This window comes from Zootoca vivipara, chromosome 7 (assembly GCF_965207765.1).
Source record: "Zootoca vivipara chromosome 7, rZooViv2.hap1.1, whole genome shotgun sequence".
Lineage (NCBI taxonomy): Eukaryota > Metazoa > Chordata > Lepidosauria > Squamata > Lacertidae > Zootoca > Zootoca vivipara.
In genome coordinates, this window is record NC_142590.1 from 31,159,126 (window position 1) to 31,182,585 (window position 23,460).

The 23,460-nt window shown below is 44.6% G+C and overlaps 1 protein-coding gene across 5 annotated transcripts in view; it reads left to right on the forward strand.

The window, feature by feature from the left end:
• Window positions 1-20,028, forward strand: part of ERICH3 (glutamate rich 3) — a 72,937-nt gene extending 52,909 nt beyond the window's left edge. For 4 of the 5 annotated variants that reach the window (XM_060276814.2, XM_060276815.2, XM_060276816.2 and 1 more), the window contains 4 exons: window positions 1,682-2,083; window positions 6,799-6,945; window positions 8,836-14,170; window positions 15,864-20,028. In XM_060276814.2, coding sequence (XP_060132797.2) covers window positions 1,682-2,083; window positions 6,799-6,945; window positions 8,836-14,147 — 5,861 coding nt within the window. In that variant the 3' untranslated portion in view covers window positions 14,148-14,170; window positions 15,864-20,028. The remainder of the gene's footprint in view (window positions 1-1,681; window positions 2,084-6,798; window positions 6,946-8,835; window positions 14,171-15,863) is intronic. The other variant, XM_088673901.1, reaches the window with a different exon arrangement.
• The last annotated feature ends 3,432 nt before the right edge of the window (window positions 20,029-23,460 follow it).

Genomic DNA, 23,460 nt, shown 5'->3' on the forward strand with positions numbered 1-23,460 from the left:
TCTGCTCTCAGTTCTTGGATACAGTGACAAGGTTGTAGAGCAAACAGACAAGGATGAGGCCAGAGCAAGTCAGGTCTGAGGGGCCAAAGGTAGGGGCATAATCAGTACAAGGGACACAGATAAACTAGGGCTAAGACAAGGCACTCATCACAAAAAAGTTGTTTGGACTGATGGGGCAGCTCTCAGGCCAGACCATTATAGGCCCAGGTGTGCAGGCATTGGCTGACCTGTCAATTCAGTTGATAGCTACTTCAGTCTAGTTGGGGTTCATGCCCTACAGTTAGGGCTTAGCCTCACTTACCTTTTGCCCCAATCTTTCCAGGCACAGGTTCGTGCTTAAAAGTTCTGTGTCCAAGCATTAAAAATAAAATAAAATGCCCCAGAGCTTTCCACACAAAAACCTGCTCTTTAGTGCTCCATCAGAGCAAATGTCAATTCAAGTTTTTTGCTGATTTCCTGGAAAAAGTGGAGGAAGGGTAAGTGTGGAGAAGCCCTTTGTCTGCCTGGTTCAATACCTTGCAGTAAATGAAATACTTTCTGAAATCCCACAGGATCACCTTGGTCCTTGTGATACCTTTCCTGATTTGCAGTATACAATCAAGTTGAGTTTCTAACATTGTGGTCTTAAACAACTCCCAAGCATTTGGAGTGAATTAGATTTTCAGTTTCCTTTTTACCAACCTCATTTTGGGGACATTTCCTCTTTTGAAATCAAATGTGACCATGTTGGATTTCCTTGGAGACCTAGCTATTTACATGTTTAATTTTACAGCTTAATGGTCACTGTTCCCCATTGGCTCAACAATGCTTAAATCTTGCACCAAGTCCTGTATGCCACTCAAGATTAAGTCTAGGGTCACTGCCCTTCTGGTCAGTTCCAACACCAACTGTTCTGGAACACTGTCATTTAGGATACCTAGAATTTTTATCTCTTTGTCACGACTAGAACACATATGTAGCCAGTCTATGTGAGGGTAGTTGAAATCACCCATTACTACAATGTTTCCACTTTTAGACGCTACCTTGATTTCATTCATCATCTCAAGGTCTCCTCAAACATTTTATTCTGAATGGTAATTTTATTGCCCCCCCTTTTTACACCACTTTGTGCATGAAAAGTGTTATATTTCAGAAAAAAATAAAACGCACAAGAATCGTTGAGCAAAAGCAAAGTGAATAAGGATTTCAGAAAAACCGTGCACTTTCATCTTAGGTACAGGCGCTGATGTTGAAGATCCTCAGGTGAAAGACCCTGGCAAACACACCCCAAAACAGACAGACAACTTCTTTTAAAAGGAGTTAAACAACCACCCCTCCCACCACCTTAATGCCTTTCTTGCCTGGCATAAAAGTAACTAGGGAATATTGGAGACAGCTTTATGCTGGGCTTTAATGTACCCATAACAGCAGACTCATAGGCAGGAAGTTCTTAACTACTGAATCCCCCAGAAATGTTTTAAAGAGTAGATGCCTAGATTGAACTCATACTTATAAAACCTGGTGCTTTAGCACTAACCTGAAGGGCTCTCACATCCCCCTAGCAACACTTTGTGCTGCTGTGAAGGGAGGCCCGTTTCACACACAGTCCTAGGTTTCTCCGCATGACCCTGCAAACAATGATTGCAAGCGCTGAGAAGATGTAAGGTGCCATTGAAATGAAATTGTGTTTTACTCTTTGTAGGCAGGAAGGTTGCACGCTCCCTCTCCTCCAGCAGCGTGCCGTACAGCAGCGAAAACGACTCCGACCGCGAGACGAGAAAGCGAGGCGGCAAGCGAGAGGAGACCGACAGACATTCAGGGTATGAAAGTGAAACCGCAAAGACCCAAAGAGAGGAAGGCCAAGGAACAGACGTGGAGGAAGAGCCGGACAACAAAGCAGCCAGAGATGTGCCAGTCACCTCTCACAAAGTCAGGAAGGCAAGACTTCAAGACACAAGTCCAGACAGTGAGGAAGGCAAGGTTGTAGGTTCGGTGCACAGGAGTGTGAGGGATGACAGGGAGAAGGATGTGTTCGAGCATTCTGAACACAGCCATCGAGCAAAGAGCAGAAGCAGAGGACCTTCTGAAGATGAGGATGAAGGTGGTAAGTATGGTCTGCAGTAAGAACTGTGATGGGTCCATTGCATACAAGTGTGTGGTTTTGCTTGTCCTTGAGTGACTGCATCATTTTGCATCCTAAGCTTTGGTAATGGCATATGAAACACAACATGATATGTTAGAATGATGTGATTCCCCCTCCCACCCCCAGTTTACTGCGTGTGCCAAATTTCTGGCAGTGTCATGCTCTGAAATGTCCATGCCATGCTGTTGTATCGGGTGCTATAATTGTGGTCTGTGTGATTTAACATGTAAGGCTTTGGTGAGCTTTCCTCTTGTCTCCATCACTATCGTTTGCAGGGCATTTTGTGACAGCTGAATTTATTACTTTCCTAGATGGTAAACGGAGACAAGCAGGTGAAATGGATCTGAGATCAAGCAGTGCCCAAACTTGATTGCCATCCCGTCTGAAAGCACAGTTGGAAAGGCTATTTATCAACATAGGGAAAAACAATTGCATCAAATGAAGTTAATCAGTGTATACTTCTTATAGGTTCAGAGACATAATGACATCTAAACCACATCTTTGCGTGCTTTTATTGTTTGGAGTGATGAATATGGGAGGCACGAGATAAAAGTTTCTGTTCCACATTTTTTTATTGTGAGATTATGGACAAGTTTCATAGCTTTAAACTTAGCAAATTGAAGATAGGAATATAGGAATCTGCCTTATATCTGGTCAGATTATTCATCCTTTCGAGTATTGCCTTGGCAGCGACTCTCCAAAGCCTTAAGCAGAGGTCATTCATATGACCTGCTATCTGATCTTTTAAACTGGAGATGCCAAGAATTGAATTTGGGGCCTTCTGTACACAAAGCACATGATGGTATGGCCCATCCTCTAAAACTATCTATCATCCATCTATCTATCTATCTATCTATCTATCTATCTATCTATCTATCTATCTTACAAGGGACCCAGGTGGCGCTGTGGGTTAAACCACAGAGTCTAGGGCTTGCTGATCAGAAGGTCGGCGGTTCACCTGCAATGGGGTGAGCTCCTGTTGCTCGGTCCCAGCTCCTGCCCATCTAGCAGTTCGAAAGCACATCAAAGTGCAAGTAGATAAATAGGGACCGCTACAGCGGGAAGGCAAACGGCGTTTCCGTGTGCTGCTCTGGTTCGCCAGAAGCAGCTTTGTCATGCTGGCCACATGACCCGGAAGCTGTCTGTGAACAAACGTCGGCTCCCTCGGCCTATAGAGCGAGATGAGCGCCACAACCCCAGAGTCGGACACGACTGGACCTGATGGTCAGGGGCCCCTTTACCTTTATATATATATTAATTATTTTGGATCATAAAATGCATACTGTTTGCACAATAAATTCCTATTTTTTCTGGGTCTAAACCCCTTGGAGGCAAAGAAACCATTAAGGTGTGTGGTATTATTACTTTTAACTTTAGATCATAGTGAAATCATTCTAGTCACTTAATATCAACCCATAGTGATGCAGACATGAAAGAAAACCATAAGTCATGCTAATTCTTCTGATTTGTATTTTTATCTGCAATCATCTGGTGGTGAAATATACATTGATCTTGCTTCCTATTAATAGACATTGATTGTTTGTTTCTTATTGCTTTGTGCTGTTCTATGGAATAGTTTGGCATGTGCAGAATGTTATGAAAATTGGAATGGTTTGCAAACATCTTTGGGCTGGGTTGCTTTTCATTTCCTTGCAATTTGTTATGTATCTAACATGGAGGAAAATTGAGGAAAAAAAGAGAGAGAAAAGTACAGTTCTGGATGATTATGCTGAATTATTTATGGGTGTTTTAGTTGTTTGAAATCTTTCCCTTCATCCATATGCTGGATTCTCAATGTGAGCAACTTCCCAATTAGACTGTTAGATGAGATGAATATTTAAGTACTGTTGAAGAATGAAGTTATTAACCGCTTAACAAGTACACACATAGGATTAAGTGCTCTAATACAAAATGGAAGCATGGAGTAATCATGTGGGTTGAGTTAATGGCCTGCCACAGATTTTAGTGTAGAAGGGTATCATCATTTCTGTTTAGCTCAGATTTCTGAACATGGTAATTAAACAGTTGTTTGATAGTCCTGGATTTGAATTAACATAGCATTGAGCAGAGGATGTATTCAGAATCTACTGCTGTGGTAGTTGGAGGTGTTGAGATTTTAACTGGCTACTGAAATTATCTTCTGTCTCTCCCATTTTTTTGTAATTTTTTTTTGTTGCAGTCTGCTGTATGTCTGCTTGGATAGGGTTGATCAGATATAGCTAGAGACAAAAGAAAAGGAAAAACAAAAATAAAACCTGTTCAGTGAACTTTATTTTGTAGCAAGAAAGAGAAACCCACCTACAGAAGCAGGCTTCCATGTATGTTGAGGATGCAAGTGTCCATCCTGGATGAGCATTTGGATCTACATCTACATATTGTGAGCTGCCTTGGGTCCTATACTGGTAGAAAGGCAGGATTGAAATAAAATAAAATAAGTACATCGCAGTAATAACAATAATATTTATAATTTTATTATCTATACTCCACCCATCTGACTGGGTTGCCCCAGCTACTCTGGGTGGCTTCCCACACATATAAACACATAATAAGGCATCAGACATAAAAAAACTTCCCAGTACAGGGCTGCCTTCTGATGTCTTCTAGAAGTTTTATAATTACTTGTCTCCTAGACACATCCCGACCCTTCTGCCACTGGTTGCATGCAGCATGACGAATGGGATAGGTGCCAGTGTGTGCATAATTTATTGCAGCATCAAGCTTCTCACTGCAATAACCTACCTGTTTCACCCACACTGCAGAACTGGAAGAAAATCATCCTTAGACACCAAGTGGTTTAAACTCCTTGTGTTCAAGACTTGTTAACAAAGCAATGCTGGGGCCCCAATGGAGCTAATGAGGTGTGTACAGCCAGGGGTTCCCAAACTAAGGCCCGGGGGCTGGATGCGGCCCAATTGCCTTCTAAATCCGGCCCGCGGATGTTCCAGGAATCAGCATGTTTTTACATGAGTTGAATATGTCCTTTTATTTAAAATGCATCTCTGGATTATTTGTGGGGCATAGGAATTTGTTCATATTTTTTCTTCAAAATATAGTCTGGCTCCCCACAAGGTCTGAGGGACAGTGGATCGGCCCCCTGCTGAAAAAGTTTGCTGACCCCTGTGTGTACACCTAGGCAGAACCCATCAGGCTTCCTATTTTAAAAGAAACCTACACTAATGCCAGAGAGCTTTGCAACTTTCAACAGTGATTTCTTTTCATATACATGTTGTTTTGGAGACGAGAAGAAGAAAAATCTTCTGTTGTTTCTGTTTCGGGAATAGTGGTTGCTAAGCTAATAGGAATGCAATATTAATCCTATATAATAAAGTGCAAGTGTCTCTGCGTCCAGCCCCTGTGTCCCTGTGTCCGCACTACTGCGCATGTGCCCCACGGACACAGGGATTGGACGCAGAGACTGGACGCACACATGCACGCACTCTCCCCACCCCCCACCTGCGTTTCCCTGCGGCCGCCAACCGCCGCTCCCGGCCGGACTGAGCGTTGGCGGCGGGGAGGGGGGGAGAGCGTGTGTGTGTGTGCGTCCAGCAAGGACAGGTCCCGGGGTTCGGAGAAGCGCTGCGCAAGCGCTTCTCCAAACCCCGGGATGTCTCCTTCCTGTCGGCAGCTGGGGGAGAGGAAGGAAGGAGATGAAAGGGCTGCTTTCTCCTCCTTCGTTCCTGTCCCCCTGCTGCCGACAGGAAGGAGAGGTCCCGGGAGCACCAGATCGAGGAGCCGGTCTGCAGAGTCAGTGCCCAGCAACGCCGTGCTGGATTGAGGAGGCGATGCTCTGTGCGGCGCTGCTGGGCAGTGACTCTGCAGACCGGTGCTCCGTGCAGCGCTGCTGGGTGCCGACCCGGCAGGCTGCTTCCTTGATCCGCACGGAGCATCGCCTCCTCAATCCAGCACGGCGTTGCTGGGCGCTGACTCTGCAGACTGGCTCCTCGATCCGGTGCTCCGCGCAGCGCTCACATATGTTCTAGCGCCCATTTATTTAACGGGCTGAATGACACTAGTAATACATATTCTGTTAAGAACAAGTGAAATGTAAATAAACTTTATTGCATAAGCACTGAGGTTACAATGAAAATATTAGCACAACTTTAAACTGTGTCATGGCCTAATAAGAATGTGGTGGAAATGTAGCAGAATAGGACATGTTGCTTCTTAGGAATATCAAATGTTTGTTGAAGAATGGGGATTTGCATTCAGATCTGCCCATGCATCAAAATGAGATGAAGCTCACAAGCTATTTAACCTGCTTAGAGAACTGATGGAATCATTGGAATTGCATCTGGAAACTTAGTATTGAAAAATGTCCTGAGTTTATCTGTAGGTTTTCTATTGTCTTGTTATTTTGGTTTGTGTGCAAATTAAAAATATTTCTAAACAAAAAGATCACTTTATGATCTGGTGGTATTTTTTGTAACTTGTGTTGTTGTTGTTGTGGCAGTTTTTGTTTTGTATTGTGGAAATTCCACTGCATGCGATTTTAATATCTGATAGATGGGATGCTATTTGCTTTATGTATGCGTTTAATGCATCCATGTGGGTGACATGGATTTTAATTGGTATCCTTATCTACTAGTAGAGTAACCTGTAAGCCAATGTGTGATCAGCATTTCCCCAATTTCTCTCTTTTGCTCCCTGTTTTGTGATTGTTGTGCTATTTTTTGAAGATGGCAAATCCGTCAAAGAGAAAATAGCTGAGGCCATGGAACATGATCGACTTTTGAGTTCTGAACCTGAACCAAGTGAGTCCAGTACGGAGGATGAGGAGGAGAGCATAGCTAAGAAAGATAAACATAAAGAAGATAAACATAAAGGTAAAATCAAATGATAAAGCCTTACGTGTCACTACCCATTCAAATACTGGTTGATCTTTATTCTTTTTATTTTATACTCTCATCTCATCCTTCTTTTAATTTCCTTCATCTTGTAGTTTTGATTGTGTCTGAATAACTGGCGACAAGATGGTTGCTTGTTTAGACTGCTTGGAGGCTGGCTTGTGTGTTTGAGTGTTTTTGTGTGCTTTGACATGTCTGATACAGCAGATTTCTTAAATTCTTAAGGCTACACTGATCAGACTTGAACGACCAGGTTAGAATGAACCCACCGTTTAACTAGTATTCCCATTAAGGAAGATCAAGCAGGCACCACAAATGCTGCCTAGATGGTATGGGGAGATGTGGAACAGAATCAACAATGCATCTCCTGCAATGTCTGGTTTGAGCCTTAATTACCCAAATTCTACTTGAAAGTCTTGGCCTAAGTGATAGTTAGGCAAGTGCTTGATTAGACTAATGGAGGAGGATAGAGAAGAATGCTTTTGATGTTTTCTCCTACTTCACACTATACTGTACAAATCTTATAGTTTCCATAAACAATTTTGTCACTAGGGAAATGGTGGTTTTTCCTAATAATACTGCTTCACTCTCCTCGCTACCTCCCTTGACCTTCTGGCTGAATTATAACCACTCTCCCCAGCTCTATTCCCCTCAGATGCAGCTTTTTGATTCCAGGATTTGTCTGGTTTGATTGCATTGTTCATTGAGCATCACACATAAGGGCATAGATGGATGCCATCAGCACTTCAGCTCCTACAATTTTTCCTCCAAAGTGTTTAGATTATACAAGCATACAAGTCAGGAAGAAACCATTTCTCTATATAGATGTCAATATGATTCTTTCCACTCCTTTATATCCTTTAACTTTTTAGAACATAATTTATCAAACGTAGTTTATCAAGCATAATTAGTAACATGTAGGCTGGGTGCTTGCGAAGTATCTCCCAACTTAATGATAACAGTTCCAACAGGAAAAATAAAGTTAGGCTACAGCCTATATACCCTTTGCTGGGTGGAAAATTGGACATGCATAGGATTGGACAGCCAGTTTCACTACTGAAATCAATGAGAACAGTTAATCACAACCTGCATAAATTTCATTAGTATCAAATGCACTTTGCACAATGAGTATTTTTTTAAATCAGGGTGTGGAATAGTGCTCCCCTATCTTTTGATACTGTGGTCCCAGTTGTTTTTTGAGCACTCCATTCTCCCACTCGTGTGCGTGTGTGTACATATCAATATCTATATGCTTGATTTAATGGCTGCCAGATGCTTTTCATCTCTGCCTTTCATTGCTATCATTCAGCAACTCTTCACTTGGTATGGAGCTATTCTGCATGATGAACTTGCTGTCTGAGTATTTATATTCCAGTTTCAGTGACATGGCTAATCTTTTTCAATATCTGTTCATGGGCAAGGCTATTGGGAAAAGAAGGGTTGACTGACAACTTTCTCTTTATATAGAAATTGCTGCTTCTAAAAAATGTGGGAGCAGGCAGAAACACATGACAGTTTCTTAAGCAGGACAAAATGGGTCAAAGCAGAAGAAGGCTCCCTCCTGCATTATTGTGCCTTGACCTCTATAGAATCACGTGGGCACAGAAAATTAACATGTCCAGTGTATTCCCACGAGGTAGCATCCTTCAGACATCAGTCCCTCATGGGTTAATCCACACAATCTAGCCCACAAGTTGTCAGTGCAGGATCTCATCAAATGATTCACAGTGGCTAAGCCAAGCCATTCTCTGAAAGGAAGGTTGAAAAACATGACACCTTTCATTGCAAAGTATTTTTTTTAAGAAAAAGCCCAACCCAACACTGATAGAGTTATCACAATTAGAACTCATGCTGTGCTTATTTTAATAGTGCCAGATGGAGCTTCCTTGGCAAAAGAATCGAGAGTGTTTGAATCACAGAAGGTTGCGGGGCAAGTGGAGCATGTAAGACAGATGGTGGGCAAGGAAAGAGCACTTGACGAAGAGGAGCTTGCCGATGAGGAAGGCCCTGAAGAAGCAGCTTTGGGAGAAGAATTGCGAGGCAAAGATGTAAAAGCTCTTAAAACAAAGGAAAACAAATTATTGAAGGGAAGTGTGAAGGACAAAATATATGTGAAAATCCAACGGGAGGATGGTTCTTTTGTGGAAGAAGAAGAAGAAGACATGGCTCCGGGGTCAAAACTTGATGGGGTAGTCTCCTCAGATCATGAAAAAGCAGCTGTTTCTGGAGCCCTAGTATATGGTGGCAAAGGTGTCAGACAAGGAGTTTCATCTGAAATGGAGGAAATAGTCCAAGACATTTCAGGCCTGCGGGGGGATGAAACCAAAAAAACATATCTAGAAGTGAAAGAGAAGAAAAGAATGTCTAGAGACAAAGGTTCAGCTCAACAGAAACTAGAACGTCGGGTGGGTGAACCCTTGTCAGAGACTGAGGCTGAGGGGGTCATTTCAGGAGAAGAGAGTTCAGCAGTCAAGCGAAGCTCAGAAAGAAGGGCTGGAAGGAAAACAGAAGTGAGAGAGAAGAAAAGAATATCTAGAGATGGAGTTTCAGCTCAAGAGGAACTAGAACCTTGGGAAGGTGAACCCTTGTCAGAGATTGAGGCTGAGGGGGTCATTTCAGGAGCAGAAGATGAAGACACCACAGCCCAGCAAGCAAGAATAATACGAAAGGCAGAGAGGTCAGCAGTCAAGCAAAGTTCAGAAAGAAGGACTGGAAGGAAAACAGAAATGAGAGAGAAGAAAAGAATATCTAGAGATGAAGGTGCAGCTCAAGAGGAACTAGAACCTTGGGAGGGTGAACCCTTGTCAGAGTCTGAGGCTGAGGGGGTCATTTCAGGAGTAGAAGATGAAGACATCACAGCCCAGGAAGCAAGAGCAATACGAAAGGCAGAGAGGTCAGCGGTCAAGCGAAGTTCAGAAAGAAGGGCTGGAAGGAAAACAGAAGTGAGAGAGAAGAAAAGAATATCTAGAGATGGAGTTTCAGCTCAAGAGGAACTAGAACCTTGGGAAGGTGAACCCTTGTCAGAGATTGAGGCTGAGGGGGTCATTTCAGGAGCAGAAGATGAAGACACCACACCACAGCAAGCAAGAGTAATACGAAAGGCAGAGAGGTCAGCGGTCAAGCGAAGTTCAGAAAGAAGGGCTGGAAGGAAAACAGAAGTGAGAGAGAAGAAAAGAATATCTAGAGATGGAGTTTCAGCTCAAGAGGAACTAGAACCTTGGGAAGGTGAACCCTTGTCAGAGTCTGAGGCTGAGGCTGAGGGGGTCATTTCAGGAGCAGAAGATGAAGACACCACAGCCCAGGAAGCAAGAGTAATACAAAAGGCAGAGAGGTCAGCGGTCAAGCGAAGTTCAGAAAGAAGGGCTGGAAGGAAAACAGAAATGAGAGAGAAGAAAAGAATATCTAGAGATGAAGTTTCAGCTCAAGAGGAACTAGAACCTTGGGAAGATGAACCCTTGTCAGAGGCTGAGGCTGAGGGGGTCATTTCAGGAGCAGAAGATGAAGACACCACAACCCACCAAGCAAGAGTAATACGAAAGGCAGAGAGGTCAGCGGTCAAGCGAAGTTCAGATAGAAAGGATGGAAGGAAAACAGAAATGAGAGAGAAGAAAAGAATATCTAGAGATGAAGTTTCAGCTCAAGAGGAACTAGAACCTTGGGAAGGTGAACCCTTGTCAGAGTCTGAGGCTGAGGCTGAGGGGGTCATTTCAGGAGCAGAAGATGAAGACACCACAGCCCAGCAAGCAAGAGTAATACGAAAGGCAGAGAGGTCAGCGGTCAAGCGAAGTTCAGAAAGAAGGGCTGGAAGGAAAACAGAAATGAGAGAGAAGAAAAGAATATCTAGAGATGGAGTTTCAGCTCAAGAGGAACTAGAACCTTGGGAAGGTGAACCCTTGTCAGAGATTGAGGCTGAGGGGGTCATTTCAGGAGCAGAAGATGAAGACACCACACCACAGCAAGGAAGAATAATACGAAAGGCAGAGAGGTCAGCGGTCAAGCGAAGTTCAGAAAGAAGGGCTGGAAGGAAAACAGAAATGAGAGAGAAGAAAAGAATATGTAGAGATGAAGTTTCAGCTCAAGAGGAACTAGAACCTTGGGAAGGTGAACCCTTGTCAGAGTCTGAGGCTGAGGCTGAGGGGGTCATTTCAGGAGCAGAAGATGAAGACACCACAGCCCAGCAACCAAGAGTAATACGAAAGGCAGAGAGGTCAGCGGTCAAGCGAAGTTCAGAAAGAAGGGCTGGAAGGAAAACAGAAATGAGAGAGAAGAAAAGAATATCTAGAGATGGAGTTTCAGCTCAAGAGGAACTAGAACCTTGGGAAGGTGAACCCTTGTCAGAGATTGAGGCTGAGGGGGTCATTTCAGGAGCAGAAGATGAAGACACCACAGCCCAGCAACCAAGAGTAATACGAAAGGCAGAGAGGTCAGCGGTCAAGCGAAGTTCAGAAAGAAGGGCTGGAAGGAAAACAGAAATGAGAGAGAATAAAAGAATATCTAGAGATGGAGTTTCAGCTCAAGAGGAACTAGAACCTTGGGAAGGTGAAGCCTTGTCAGAGTCTGAGGCTGAGGCTGAAGGGGTCATTTCAGGAGCAGAAGATGAAGACACCACAGCTCAGCAAGCAAGAGTAATACGAAAGGCAGAGAGGTCAGCGGTCAAGCGAAGTTCAGAAAGAAGGGCTGGAAGGAAAACAGAAATGAGAGAGAAGAAAAGAATATCTAGAGATGAAGTTTCAGCTCAAGAGGAACTAGAACCTTGGGAAGGTGAACCCTTGTCAGAGATTGAGGCTGAGGGGGTCATTTCAGGAGCAGAAGATGAAGACACCACACCACAGCAACCAAGAATAATACGAAAGGCAGAGAGGTCAGCGGTCAAGCGAAGTTCAGAAAGAAGGGCTGGAAGGAAAACAGAAATGAGAGAGAAGAAAAGAATATCTAGAGATGAAGTTTCAGCTCAAGAGGAACTAGAACCTTGGGATGGCGAACCCTTGTCAGAGATTGAGGCTGAGGGGGTAATTTCAGGAGCAGAAGATGAAGACACCACAGCCCAGCAACCACGAGTAATACGAAAGGCAGAGAGGTCAGCGGTCCAGCGAAGTTCAGAAAGAAGGGCTGGAAGGAAAACAGAAATGAGAGAGAAGAAAAGAATATCTAGAGATGAAGTTTCAGCTCAAGAGGAACTAGAACCTTGGGAAGGTGAACCCTTGTCAGAGATTGAGGCTGAGGGGGTCATTTCAGGAGCAGAAGATGAAGACACCACACCACAGCAAGGAAGAATAATACGAAAGGCAGAGAGGTCAGCGGTCCAGCGAAGTTCAGAAAGAAGGGCTGGAAGGAAAACAGAAATGAGAGAGAAGAAAAGAATATCTAGAGATGAAGTTTCAGCTCAAGAGGAACTAGAACCTTGGGAAGGCGAACCCTTGTCAGAGATTGAGGCTGAGGGGGTCATTTCAGGAGCAGAAGATGAAGACACCACAGCCCAGCAACCAAGAGTAATACGAAAGGCAGAGAGGTCAGCGGTCAAGCGAAGTTCAGAAAGAAGGGCTGGAAGGAAAACAGAAATGAGAGAGAAGAAAAGAATATCTAGAGATGGAGTTTCAGCTCAAGAGGAACTAGAACCTTGGGAAGGCGAACCCTTGTCAGAGATTGAGGCTGAGGGGGTCATTTCAGGAGCAGAAGATGAAGACACCACACCACAGCAAGGAAGAATAATACGAAAGGCAGAGAGGTCAGCGGTCAAGCGAAGTTCAGAAAGAAGGGCTGGAAGGAAAACAGAAATGAGAGAGAAGAAAAGAATATCTAGAGATGAAGTTTCAGCTCAAGAGGAACTAGAACCTTGGGAAGGCGAACCCTTGTCAGAGATTGAGGCTGAGGGGGTCATTTCAGGAGCAGAAGATGAAGATACCACACCACAGCAAGCAAGAATAATACGAAAGGCAGAGAGGTCAGCGGTCAAGCGAAGTTCAGAAAGAAGGGCTGGAAGGAAAACACACTTAGAAGTGAGAGAGAAGAAAAAAATATCTAGAGACAAAGGTTCAGCTGGACAGAAACTGGAATCCGAGGTGGGCGAACCCTTGTTGGACACTGAGACTGAGGGGGTCATTTCTGGAGCAGAAGATGAAGATATGACAGCCCAGCAAGCAAGAGTAATACGAAAGGCAGAGAGGTCAGGAGTCAAGCCACGTTCAGAAAGGAGGGCTGGAAGAAGAGCAACAGTCAAAGGTGTGGTGGCAAGTGCAGAAGGTGCAGTGGAGGAAGGGGATCTAATTGAAGAGGAGGGTGAGGAAGTTGAAGAGGGAGGGAGAGAAGTGAGGCCTGGATCTGGAGTGGCAGCACCTAAGCAGAAACAGAGAGGAGGAAGAAGGAAGACAGAGGCAGAAGGAGAAGTGGATTTTGAAGAGGCAAAGGCAGGGAGAAAGGTGGCAATTAGGAGGACAGAGGCTGAAGTTTCAGGGAAAGAGAGAGAAAGGGGGTCTCGGTCCATGGCACATGAGAAGGAAATAGCCCATGGAATGGCCATCACAGCAATCCCAAGGGTAGCTGGCGTGACAGAGGCAACACACCTATCCGAGCCATTCACGCAAAAAGCTGCATTAACAGAAGGAGGAATGGGCAGTCATGTCACCTTCCAAGATGAAGTGGAAAAAACACCAAAAGAGACTGTGGCCGGGAAAATGTCACCTGACCTGGGGGTGCAGATAGAAGATGCAAGTGAAGAAGTAGAGAAGGAGGAGGAGGCATATCCAACGATAACACTGAGAGATGTGGAGGAAGCTCTGTTGGTAGGGATGCAGAAGTTGATAGAACAAGTATCGCTTATGAATGTGGAGCAGGTGGAAGAAGAGCCTGAAGTACTTGAGGGGGATGTTTCAGTAGAAGAGGCTCGAATGCTGTCTCACAAGGAGGAGGCTGGGAGGAAAGAAGTTTTTGGAGCTGTAGTAAAAAGAAAAACATGGGGTGCTCAGAGCGACAATGCCAAGGAAGCAGGTACTGAAGAGCCTGTGGAGGAAAAATATAGAAACGAACAGGGGAGAACAGGAGAGGAAGAGTCTCTGGAAGTAAATCTGCCAGTGAAAGAAACTGTTCCCAGCAATGCACAACAGCCTGAAAGAGAGCTGCCAGCAAACTTCACTTTGCAAATGATCAGCCTAGAATCTTCTCGAACATTTCGAACATCTGACTGAGAAGAAGGGGACTATTGATGAAGGTAAGAGAGAGAAAAAGAGAGAGAGAGAGAGAGAGAGAGAGAGAGAGAGAGAGAGAGAGAGAGAGAGAGAGAGAGAGAGAGAGTGTAATGGCCCCAATTCAAAGAGTAGCTTTAGGCCTGCCTAAGTGTTTGCATTAGCCATACATGTGTGTGTTTGTGTGACTTTTCTCCTTTGACTGGCAAACACTCGCCCACAGGAAGTAATAATAATAAAAACCTGCCTTTGAAACTCACCTGACTTCATTGCCTCCATAGCTATAGCTCTGGAGCAGAGTGCAGGAGCCAGCTAAAGTTCCACCTTTCTTGACACTAATTTCACTGGAGATAGTTGAACTTGCACTTACTCATTTGAAACAAATCAATAGGAGTTTAAGAGTGTTTGACTTGACTTTACATTGCTGGTTTTTTAAATAATAATAATAATAATAATAATAATAATAATAATAATAATAATAAAATATCACATAGACCTCCGTCTCCTTGGAGGAATTTGGAGCTGTTTGCATATCGTTTGGGCTGGGGGCTCCCTTCAGGACAGCCTATGGGGCCAGACTGCTTAATGGCTGCAGTAGAACTGGTCAGTTTCCCTTCAGACCATTTTATGGGCCTATGTGTAGCAGGCTAAAATGGCAACTTGGGAATTATTATTTTTTACACAGTTTTCTAAAAGATTCAGCCCAGTTCCTTTAGATCATGAAAATACTGAATGGTAGACCTGATAGGAGCTGTTGATTGTACAGTGGTACCTCTACTTACACACACCTCTGGTTACATATCCTTAGGGATACCACACGGCAAACCCGGAAGTATTTTTCTGGGTTTTGCTGCACGCGCATGCGCAGAACATTCACCTCCAGTAGCGAAAACCTCGAGATCCAACCAGAGCTCCGGAACGGATCCCGTCCGCAACCAGAGGTACCACTGTATACCACTCTCCCAAGTGGAGGCTGGCAGTGGCAGTAGTAGATAGCCAGGTTTGGTTTCCTTTAGCAGAGGAGATTGCTGGAGAGACCTTTCTTTGGCATTTTGTTTTGTTTTGTTGTGTTACAGATATACTGGTGGAGGAAGATAACTTAAACATTTTATCAGAGAAAGCCCACTGCAGTCCCATCAGAGCAAAGCATTCCTGCATCCCAGATGCTTTTGGCTTGCAAAGCTCAAAACTCAGCTCAGCTCTTTCTGCCTGTTTTTCAAACTGACAGCTTTGGTTTTTTTCTATCTCACACATAGATCTTGCTCACACCAGTCCATCATTCTTAGCTGTGTGGGTGGGGCTGCACTTTTTCCAAAATGGCTCTCACCTTCTGGAGTTGTCCCAAGCTAGTGGACTAGTGTTTGGGGGATAAGGAAGTTGGGAAAGAATATGCAAACATCTTTGAAAGGTCCTTGTAAAGCATTGTTTTAATAGCTCTGAGGATCAACTGCAACAAAAAGGCCAGTCTAGTTTTGAAAGGTTATTTCTGCCATCTTGATTCAAAATGGTATGCAAACAGAGGGAAATGGTACACAGTGGGAAACCTTCTCTTTGACCCCAGGAACCAAAGTTTCTTTACAATCTCTAAAGAGATGTTCTAATGCACAGCAAACAAACAACTTTCCAAAGTAGCAGATTAGAATTGCTAGTCCTTGTTATGCCAAATTTGTAATCTTCACCCTATACAGCTAACTTTCTTTTCCTTTTTTGCTTCCTTAGAAAACTCTGGGGTTTGGCATTCCCAGTGTGTCATCACTACAGTCCCAAGACAAGGTGGAACAATGACTCACCCAACCAAGCATTCTCTCCAATTATTCCACAGCTTACATTTTCTCTTTTCCATTAGTCATATTATGATTTATGATTATTTAGCCATTTTTCCACAAATCACTCTAGGCTGGTGCTGGCTGGGATGTCTGCCCTCCTTTTCCTTTCTTTTCCTTCACGAGTAGCACAAACATCTGCCGCTTTTTAACCAGAACAGCTCCAGACTAGAGAAATCTAGCCCATTTCAGAAATAGCACTCCTTTATAATTATGAAAGTAATAATCATGAGGCCTGTCCAACAGCTGCCACACATTTCTTTTAAAAAAGCAGAAAATTATTATGTTGCTGGGAACTTCACAAAAATCAGCCAGTTAACTGTGGTGATAGTGAGAGCCACAATGAGGGCTTTATGTAGAATAATAAAACACCTGAAAACAGATGAGAAATGTACATATTGTGATTATACCCCCCTGCCTTTGGTGTGTCATTTGTGTGGGTTTTTCGTGTGTGTGTGTGTGTGTGTGTGTGTGTGTGTGTGTGTGTGTAAGCAAGGCTAGACACATGTGTTCCAATAGAAAGGTGTGTATGTTCTGACCAGGTCTTTTCTACATCCTTTCAAAAAATAAATATCAAATGTTCAATTACACTGGGGTTAGCTCTGCACCCAGGCACAGAGGGCGCAGCCCGCTTTGCTTTTCATGTTAACTGAGCTGCTGTTGAGAGGAGCTGCAACATGTCTAAGGGCAAAGTATTATTCGTTGTTGCTGTAGCATCGACCCCCTTGCCTCTTTCTTGGAGTTGGCTCCTTGCACTTCTGCTCTTTCAAGGGAAGGGGGCAGGCAGACTCCCTTGTACAGGTGGAACTTTCCGCAGGGAGCTAAGCCATTTGAAGACGTCACAATCCCTCAGGCATGCATGCATGCGACATGCATTATTTCAGTGGCGTGGCTAGCTGCCTCAAAAACAGTACTTATGCGCGATGCAGCTCCATTTGAATGTCTTAACATACACGGGGCTTTGCGCTGTCATACAGAAAGAGATCTCGCCAGTATCAGAGTATACGCACATGCCTTAACATGAATGGCAGGGGTAGCCAGTATGAAGCCCGCTGCCCCGAAGCTTTGAACTACAAATCCTACCATGGCTCATCATTGGCTGTGCTGACTGGGGCTTATGGGAATTGTAGTCCAAAACATCTGCAGTGTTAGGTCAGCTTGAAGATTATTTTATGTAAAAATGCTGAGATTCCTGGGTGAAGACTGCATTTCTATGTTTGGTGTGTGTGTGTGTGTGTAACACCAGAGTACAGAACATCCCCATGCCATGCCACCATCTTCATCTGAAGTGCCTAAAAAAAGGTAGATTTTTTATTTTCTTCACATGTTGACCTTGCAGCTTCTTAGTAATTCAGGCATCTGCAAAGATGCTGTCAAAGATGGGACACTGGTCTCCCAACCCTTGCCCCACCCAGCATGGTCAATGGCCAGGAATGATAGGCGTGTCAACTACCGGATGTGAGCCACCCATTCTGAAAATGAACAGAATAGCGAAGACTAGCAGCACAATCCTATCCACATTTACCCAGAAGTAAGCCCCGTTGAATTCAGTGGGTGGGATTCCTGCCTAAAGGAGGACTGGGAAGGTGTTAATTTCTCGCATTTCCATCACCGATTTGACAGACACATTAGAATCCCCTACATGTGAAGGTATGGACTGGGACACTAATTTCAGCAATAATGGATTGGCATTTTATGAAAGAAGAGAGCTCCCTCCCCCGTGCAATTTAATGCTTTCCCCTCAAATGGAAAAGGATCACGTTTTAAATTACGTGACATTGATAAGAATAGAAACAAGAAACAATTATGTTCCATTTTTGAACATGATCAGGCTGCGTAAGGGCAACCGGGAATAGACATAGGGTGGGCAGGAAGAGAGTTGGGGGAAATAGTGTGGGGTCAAACCAACCCCCCTCCATGAATGCATATGTACCACTTGTCCAGATACGCACTTAGCATGCTCAACAGGTCCCAGCTCAATCCCAGCTGGCATTCTCACCCCAATCCCAGCTGCTCGGAAGTTGCAGAAGGAAGGAGAGAGAGGGAGGAGGAAACAAGTAGGTGGAATGATTTCTCTGTGTTTCTGCTTGTGTCAGGGTGGGAGAGGAGGCAAAGGGAAGCGTTTCCTCTGCTCCACCCCCTCCACTAAAAGGACATAAGAACACAATATCTGTGTGAGCATCTATTGGGTGGGGGGGGCGTGCAAATGAACTGTTGCGCTTCCTTGCATCTTACCACATTGTGCAGTGTGCATGCATATGTCTGTGTGCATGATGGTGGGTAGCAGTGCACGTGTACATGGAAGTGTGTGTTGATGCAGGAGACATCATTCTCTCATTCCACGCCTCCCTCTTATTTATGAAGGGCCTAAATTACTTGCAGCATGCAATCAATACAGAACAATAACACTGTCCATTGGCTTGCAATTAAAATAAACGTTTGGTAGTCTCATTAATTTTATCCAGAAAGAGTTTTAAGCTGTGTAACCAAAGAGCTCTCTGAGCAGTGTACATTGTACAGCTGTAGATGAAGCATGGCTAGAATTCATAAAGCTCTTAAGAAAGAAGCATACATAAAACGACTATAATTAAACACGGGGGGGGGGCACCAGAATTAAAAAAAATCACATAGAGAACTGGGTAGACTTCCCGATTTTTATTTATTTATTTAAGGTTTCTAAAGATGTTTAAAACAATATGGTGGAGGAACCTTCCTAATAATAGGAAGTTCTAAAGTGCAAGTTTTGCCACAACACAACCATGGCATCCATGCTTAAACAGCTATTTGGTCTGCAGTTGCTAGCAGGTGATAGCATTTATTTCCATGCTGCAAAGAGGTTCGACTCCTGCAAATGAAACAGCAGTTAAAGTACAGGAGGAGTCACATCCGTATTGTGGATGGTTTTTCTTAAGGTTGGCCGAATGCATCCACTCTTTGAGCCTGGGTGTCAGATGCAATAGTTAGCATGTCCCTGTGAGTCCCAAATGGTGGACTCTCCCGCCCCTTCAATATATTTAGCCTTCACAACTCTGGATGTTTGCTTAGACCAGGCATCCCCAAACTTCGGCCCTCCAGATGTTTTGGACTACAATTCCCATCTTCCCCGACCACTGGTCCTGTTAGCTTGGGATCATGGGAGTTGTAGGCCAAAACATCTGGAGTTTGGGGATGCCTGGCTTAGACTTAGAGATATAAAAGCAGTGTTTGATCAAGGATCTTGGACTTCAGGGAATTCTAACGGACTGTTCAAGAGCCATTTTTCACTATCTGTCCTTATGGAATCTAGTCCCAGATTTCCTGCAGTGGTGACCAGAGATGCCATAGAAAATGAAACCCTTGTATCCTTAATAGTTGTGCAGATCAGAGAATTTTCCTCTGCAGCACCAGAGCATGACAAGCTGCCCCGTGTCTGAAATACACTTGCTGCGTCTGCATTCATTCCTAACTGTATTTCCATTTCTATTCTGGGATTGCTAATGCATTGTAAAAGGCACATGAAATAGCCACATAAAGCATCTCAGCTTCTCTTGCTTAAGCCTGTGTATATAAATATATTTTCAGTGTGATTAAAATGAGACTTGCAAATTATTTTTGTATTGTACTTCTGATTGGGGCCGGTGCTACTATTTGGCAGAGGGAGCCAGCTACCCCAGGCATCAAACACTGAGCCGCAGGAAGTGGTGGCGAGGTGTTGGCAGACAGGCTGAGTTTGCCACTTGGTCTGCCCCGCACCTCCTAAGCTAGCCTGCTGCCTCCAGGCACAGCAGATAATGTTGTCTGTGATGAAGTAAGATTCATGGATGATACCTTGTTATTTGCCTCAAGTGGCAAGATGTCTTGGCCTGACTCTTTTCCAGGCACTCCTTTGATTGTTCATATGGGAATGATGTGCAATACTTCTGCTTTCAAGGTGTGAACTCTTTGTGGCCATTGAAGCATCCAGAATGTCTCTGAGGTATGTCAAATTCTACTGTGGAATAATATGTGGTCAGTGTTCTCCACCCAAAGCAATCTATGCTATTTATGAATTTTATGGGTGAATAAATTTGTTTATTAATTGCCAGGGATTCATATTTTTTTCCTATGATATGTATATGGAAGTATAGCAGCATGACAACATGCTTTGTGTGATTTTTCATTACCATACTGCTCGAGGGCTGCTTCACATTCCTAACATCATGAATAGTGTCACTTCTGCATATACAACATATATTTAGAACACATTCCACACACATCCCCAATGAATCCTGGAAACTCCTGGGGGCTGAGGTCATAGCTGCCAAGTCTCCTGTTTTTCGCGGGAAACCCTCATATTTTAAACCGTTTCCTGCTGGCAGCCCGGATTGGGAAAAATCCCGTAAATCCCCCGGATTTCCTACCTGCCAGGGAGGCTCCATTTTGGGTGTTGGCGCCGCCTGATTTCCGATGCCCAGACATGGGTAGCACGGCACCGCTGCTGATCCCGCATTTTTCAGCGGGAGACGTGGCAGCTATGGCTGAGGTCCCTTCAGCTGCTCCAATAAAATATTTGAGGGACCTGCCCCCCCCCAGTTGATGGGCATTGTAATTCAAATGGTGTGCATACGCAACATCTTGTGATAGATTATGCGGGCCGGGGGCTTACCTGCCCCCCCATATTTTATTCAAGTTGGCACCCCTGCTGGAAACTGTAGTTTGCCCCTCACAGAGCTAAAATTCCCAGCATCCTCAACAAACCACGGTTCCTGGGATTATTGGGGTGGGGAAATATGCCTTAAATGTCTGGTATGCAAGCAAGCCAAGCCATGAATTGCATCGTTGCTGCAGTTTTCACCCAGTGAAACCCACAGAAGTTGACAGCAGCAGTGGTACCAATCTCCTGGATTCCCCCAGCCCACTCTGTTTTCCAGACTGTGATCCACTCCCTTTTAAAGCTGGAACTATCTAACGGCAATGGGTTTCGCAATAACGGAGCTCCTATGCACAGGCAATATTGACATTTGCATACTGCATACAAAATCCAAGCGGTGTAGCATTAAGGTAGGCAGCCTCCGTTTCTTTCAACCCCGCAATAGTTTTGGAAGGTTTACAAGAGATCAGGTTAAATTGCTCAAGGGGCTTACATATGGTCTACAGGCTGCCAGTTAGTCATCCCCGAGGTAGTCCAACCAGCTGCCAAAGTTCAAAGCCTTTTGTGCAGATCTATGACGTGTCCACAGTGCACTCTTGGGTGGACATGCTGAGTTCTTGGCTTCTTTGCCACATTTTTGTTTTTTAAAAAACCATGTAGATAATAAATTAGCAATCTGAGTTTCAATCAGGTTCCCAACAATTAGCGATGCTGCAGCAGCAACAGCTGGTAACTGGATGGTCCCAAAAACATCTCAGTGGGATATTTTCTTTTATATGTATTTCAAAGGGACTTCATTTCTGGGAAAGGGACAAGATTAATTCGGCCTTAGTAAATAACTTGAAGACTCTGTATTGGGCTGGAATTTTGGTACCCAAGAAGAAGAAGAAAAAGATCATTTGAATTAATAATTCTTTCCTTCTGAGAAGCATGCTTTCCCCCAAAGACTTGATATTCCTTCTACAGAGACCAATTAATTGAGGCAGTGCTTTCTTCTAATAGCCAATTATATTAATTACCAGTAAAACAACATGTTTGCTTTGCTAGAATCCAACCAGTATGGCTTTGTCAAACGCTTTGCATTTCAAACTGCTCAAGTCTACGGGCAACCACTATCTAGGAATCAGCAAACGAAATGCAAATTCTCCATGAACGTGGAAGGTCAGGTCTAGCAATGGGACCGGGCAATTAAAGGAGGCATAGCTCTTCCCCCGGCTGATCCCCTTGTTCTATTTCTAGTCCTCATTAATTTCTTACACTTGGATGGAGCTGCTAATGGAGATTCATTGTACAGAAAGAGCTGGCACTTTTCACTGGCAGGGCTCCTGTGCCTTTACCAGCTGAGTGGCAGGCGTTCGACAGGAGGAATGGTTCCCGTTGCAACATCGCCTTACCATGAAATGCTGCCCCAGTTGCATTCCCAGTGCAGCTCTTAAAATGCAAGGGGGTCCTTTCCTACCACAAAACATTGGCTTACTCTAACTCAGCAAATCAACGTGTTACCTGTTCCTTAAGCATATAGAATGGCCTCAGAGAAGTCTGAACTTATCCAGGCAAATTCTGCCATCGGGAAGTGGAACGCTGATCAGCCTCGTGCTCCCACCTGGACCGCTCATTTCAAAAGGCACTAATAGAACTGAGGAAATTGTGTGCTTTTCAGGCATATGGAGTCAAGCATGGAAAAGGTCTGTCTACTCCTATCTGTGCATTCTTCTACTTTGGAGAAGGTCCTAGGTTCAGCCCTGGAATCTCCTGGTAGGGCTGGGAAATAACCACACCACCCCCATAGGAAGTGCTGGAGATCTGCTGCCGGTCAGTGTAGACAATACCAAACTAGATGGGCCAGTGGTCTGACTCAGCGTGAAGCAGCTTCCTATGGCCACAAACCTCTGTTCCTTTGTTTTACCCAGATAAATCTGCCTCAAACGAATGTGGAAGGCCTCCTGCTTCAGCAAAGCAGGTTCTCCCCTTAAAGGAGAGCATGGGTTGTGGAAGGGTTAACAAGACATCCCAGGGTTGGAGAAGTGGGTCAGTTTGGATGGCCACATGTGTGATTGGTGGGTGTGCTGTTGCTGGGGAATTTTGCATGTAGCAAATGATTGATTGACAGCCTTAGCCCCATATATGCTTAGTGAGCAGCTTTCAGTTTCCACTTTGCTGCTCGCAACGAATCTCCCGCCCGCCGTCCACTAATTTTAGGTGTTCTTTGCATTGACCTTGCTGTGCCTGTCATGGGGTCGCCTGTTTTGGATATGGGGCCTGGTAGGAATTTGCCCATTTGGCTGATTGACTGGTGCAGGGTGGCTTTTGCCTACTGTGTAGCAATAAGTCACAACTTGTAAGGTTGCGGTTAGGCATTGGTTCAAATTGGATGGTGGAGGGGTACGGATTTTGGTTGGGCCTGCCCCTCATAGTTGCTGCTGCCTTTAGGGGTATTCCGTTAAAGGAATCCTGGGGCTCTTTGTTTATCCCCGCTAGGGGCCAGGGCCGCGCATGAGCCTCGGGGAGCATCTGAGGGATGAGATCAAGGGCTTGGGCCCTGAACCCGACCTCCTAGGCTGTTGTTGTTGTTCAGTTGTTTAGTTGTGTCTGACTCTTCGTGACCCCATGGACCAGAGCACGCCAGGCACTCCTGTCTTCCACTGCCTCCCGCAGTTTGGTCAAACTCATGTTGGTAGCTTTGAGAACACTGTCCAACCATCTCATCCTCTGTCGTCTCCTCCTTGTGCCCTCCATCTTTCCCAACATCAGGGTCTTTTCCAGGGAGTCTTCTCTTCTCATGAGGTGGCCAAAGTATTGGAGCCTCAGCTTCACGATCTGTCCTTCCAGTGAGCACTCAGGGCTGATTTCCTTAAGAATGGATAGGTTTGATCTTCTTGCAGTC